Source organism: Fulmarus glacialis, unplaced genomic scaffold (genome assembly GCF_000690835.1).
Source record: "Fulmarus glacialis isolate BGI_N327 unplaced genomic scaffold, ASM69083v1 scaffold30524, whole genome shotgun sequence".
NCBI classification, from domain to species: domain Eukaryota; kingdom Metazoa; phylum Chordata; class Aves; order Procellariiformes; family Procellariidae; genus Fulmarus; species Fulmarus glacialis.
This window is the reverse complement of record NW_009209249.1, coordinates 1-2,233: the sequence shown is the minus strand read 5'-3', so window position 1 is coordinate 2,233 and position 2,233 is coordinate 1. Positions and strand designations below refer to the sequence as shown.

The following is a 2,233-nucleotide window of genomic DNA, read 5'->3' as shown; positions in this document are numbered from 1 at the left end:
GCAGCCGCCTGCCCACGGGCGCACCGAGGGTCTCCGCAGGAGCGTGTGCCGCCTCCTCCCCTCTCCTTCACCTGCCGCATGCCCCTCAGCGGTCATCTGCCAGACCCTGGCGGGGCCGTGCAGCGGGTGACACTGCAGCCAATCCTGCGACTGTGTGTCCGCGCATCCCCCGTGTTAGTCAGCTCAGCGGTAGGTGAAACACCACTCAGTGGTGGGGTGAAACGTGCTGTCCTCTTAGGGCAGAGCTCTTCTCCTGGGCAGGTAAAAATGGGCAGAAACAAAGGCTGTACCGCAAATGCGAAGCCCAGGGAACTGTTGACTCGCCTTGTTGGATCCCGCTCGGAGGCCAGAGTTTGTCCATCTCAGCTGGAGCCTCCTGGAGCTCCAGGTTGCTTTCTGAGCTGAGGCATCTTTAGCTTCTGTTGGCCTTAAAAAACCCAACCAACCGACCAACCAAAACAACCCCCAAAGCCCCTCTAAGTGAACCTGATCTCTGTGTGGATTTAAGCTTTTTGACATTTGAAATGGATGTTAGGTGTGCTGAAACAGAAAAGCTGTACATGTCTGCGCATTCCTTAATGAACTTCCATGGTCAGATACTCAAAGATACGTTTTATTTACACGATATACAAATATTCGCACAAACTAGCAAAAGTCTCTGTGTGGGTGACTTCAGACATCGGTGTATTCATGGTATATGCGCACTTCTGATCTTCTAACGCTCTGAAGTGATCTAATACTCTCACTCCTAGTTCGCATATTTGATTTTCTGAACAGCCTTCGTGAGAATGATCTACACATGAAAAAGTAAATTATTGGATCCAGACAGACATTACATGCAGATAAGAACAGAGTCATTTCCTTACAATAATACAAGATTTTATGTGCGGAGTCATCTAAAATTTTATCTAGATGGCTAAAAGTAAAGGGTATTCTGCACAAATGATATGGCAGAAAGCAAGTGAAAAATACAGCCACAACAACCCTTATACTTTGATTATGCTTTCGCTTTCTGCTTGATGAGCTAATAAATTGTTTGCTCGATTTATAAATGTACCTGGATATCGCAATATAACATCCTATCAGTACTATCAGCACCACTACAAACATGCAGGTGTTGATGTAAACGACAGCTGTGTGCCACTTGACTCCCAAGGGGGACTTCAGCTTTATGCAGTCGTCTATGTTCTTCTTTGTTGGGTAACCGTTTGTAAGAATCAGGTTTGGTAAAGCTAGGAAAGCCATTACAACCCAAACGCAGGCAGATAAGATCTTGGTGAAGGTGATGCTGTACATCCTGGAGTCTCCGAAAGGCTTCACTACTTTCAGGTAGCGGTCGATGCTGATGAGTCCGAGGAACACAATCGTGGTGTACATGTTTGCGTAAAACAGAACCGTGGTGTATCGGCACAGGAAAGAGTTGAAGTGCCACGGTCCCAGCTGCGAGTCCTGGATGATCTTGAATGGGAATGTCAGTGTCATGAGAAGGTCTGCAACCACGATGTTTTTGAGGTAAAATATAAAACTCGTTTTATTTCTGATGTGGAAAAATATCCACACTGCTAGGCCATTCAGCAAGATGCTTGCCAGGAAAATGATGAGGTAAAGCACAGGCAAGACAATGGTGGTGAATTCGTTGTGTGTGGAGTTCCCGAGTAAGCCTGCTGTGGAGTTGGGTGAGGTACTGTTGTCTTGGCTCAGACGATCATCTGTGGGAATGAGGGAAAACAAGAAGTTTGAAGTATGTTTCTAGTGTTTTACAAATGGGGCTGTTTTAGAACTGTCTTCCAGAAAATGTCTAATCTCTGGGCAATTCTGGAGGCTGCTTGGATTAACCAGGCTGGAAAACCTGAGTTTAAAACAGTGCTCCTAAGTATTGCATGTGTCAAAATAAATGTGGCTTGCTAGCCTCTGAGCACAACGCCTTTTTGCTGAAAAATAAAGGTGCTTCTGCAAATAGTTTGACAGGAAAAGCATGCAGGATGTGAGTGCGTGTATATTCCCGAGGTTCCCGTACTACTCGCGAGCTCCCTGCCTGCCCTGCTGCCGCCCTGCCGGCGGGGAGACTGGAAAGCCCAGCTCGGTGGGGCGAACGCTGCGCGGCGATGGGCAGCAGCGCAGCCCTTGCGTCGCCGAAGGCGCTTTGAGTTCGGGCTGTTGGAAGGACCGTTGGGTGAGGCCCAGGTCGGGCGCTGTGCAGCGTGTGTGGGGCCGGTCCCTGCCACCCGGTCTC

At 48.5% G+C, this 2,233-nt stretch overlaps 1 protein-coding gene across 1 annotated transcript; it reads right to left on the bottom strand.

Moving 5' to 3' along the window:
* Nucleotides 1–672: 672 nt before the first annotated feature.
* GPR87 (G protein-coupled receptor 87) lies at nucleotides 673–1,749 on the bottom strand (the record flags this gene model as incomplete). The annotated part of the gene is made up of 1 exon (XM_009576771.1): nucleotides 673–1,749. A coding segment is annotated over one exon (1,077 nt), but the record flags the coding sequence as incomplete, so codon positions are not given.
* Between the last annotated feature and the right edge of the window lie 484 nt (nucleotides 1,750–2,233).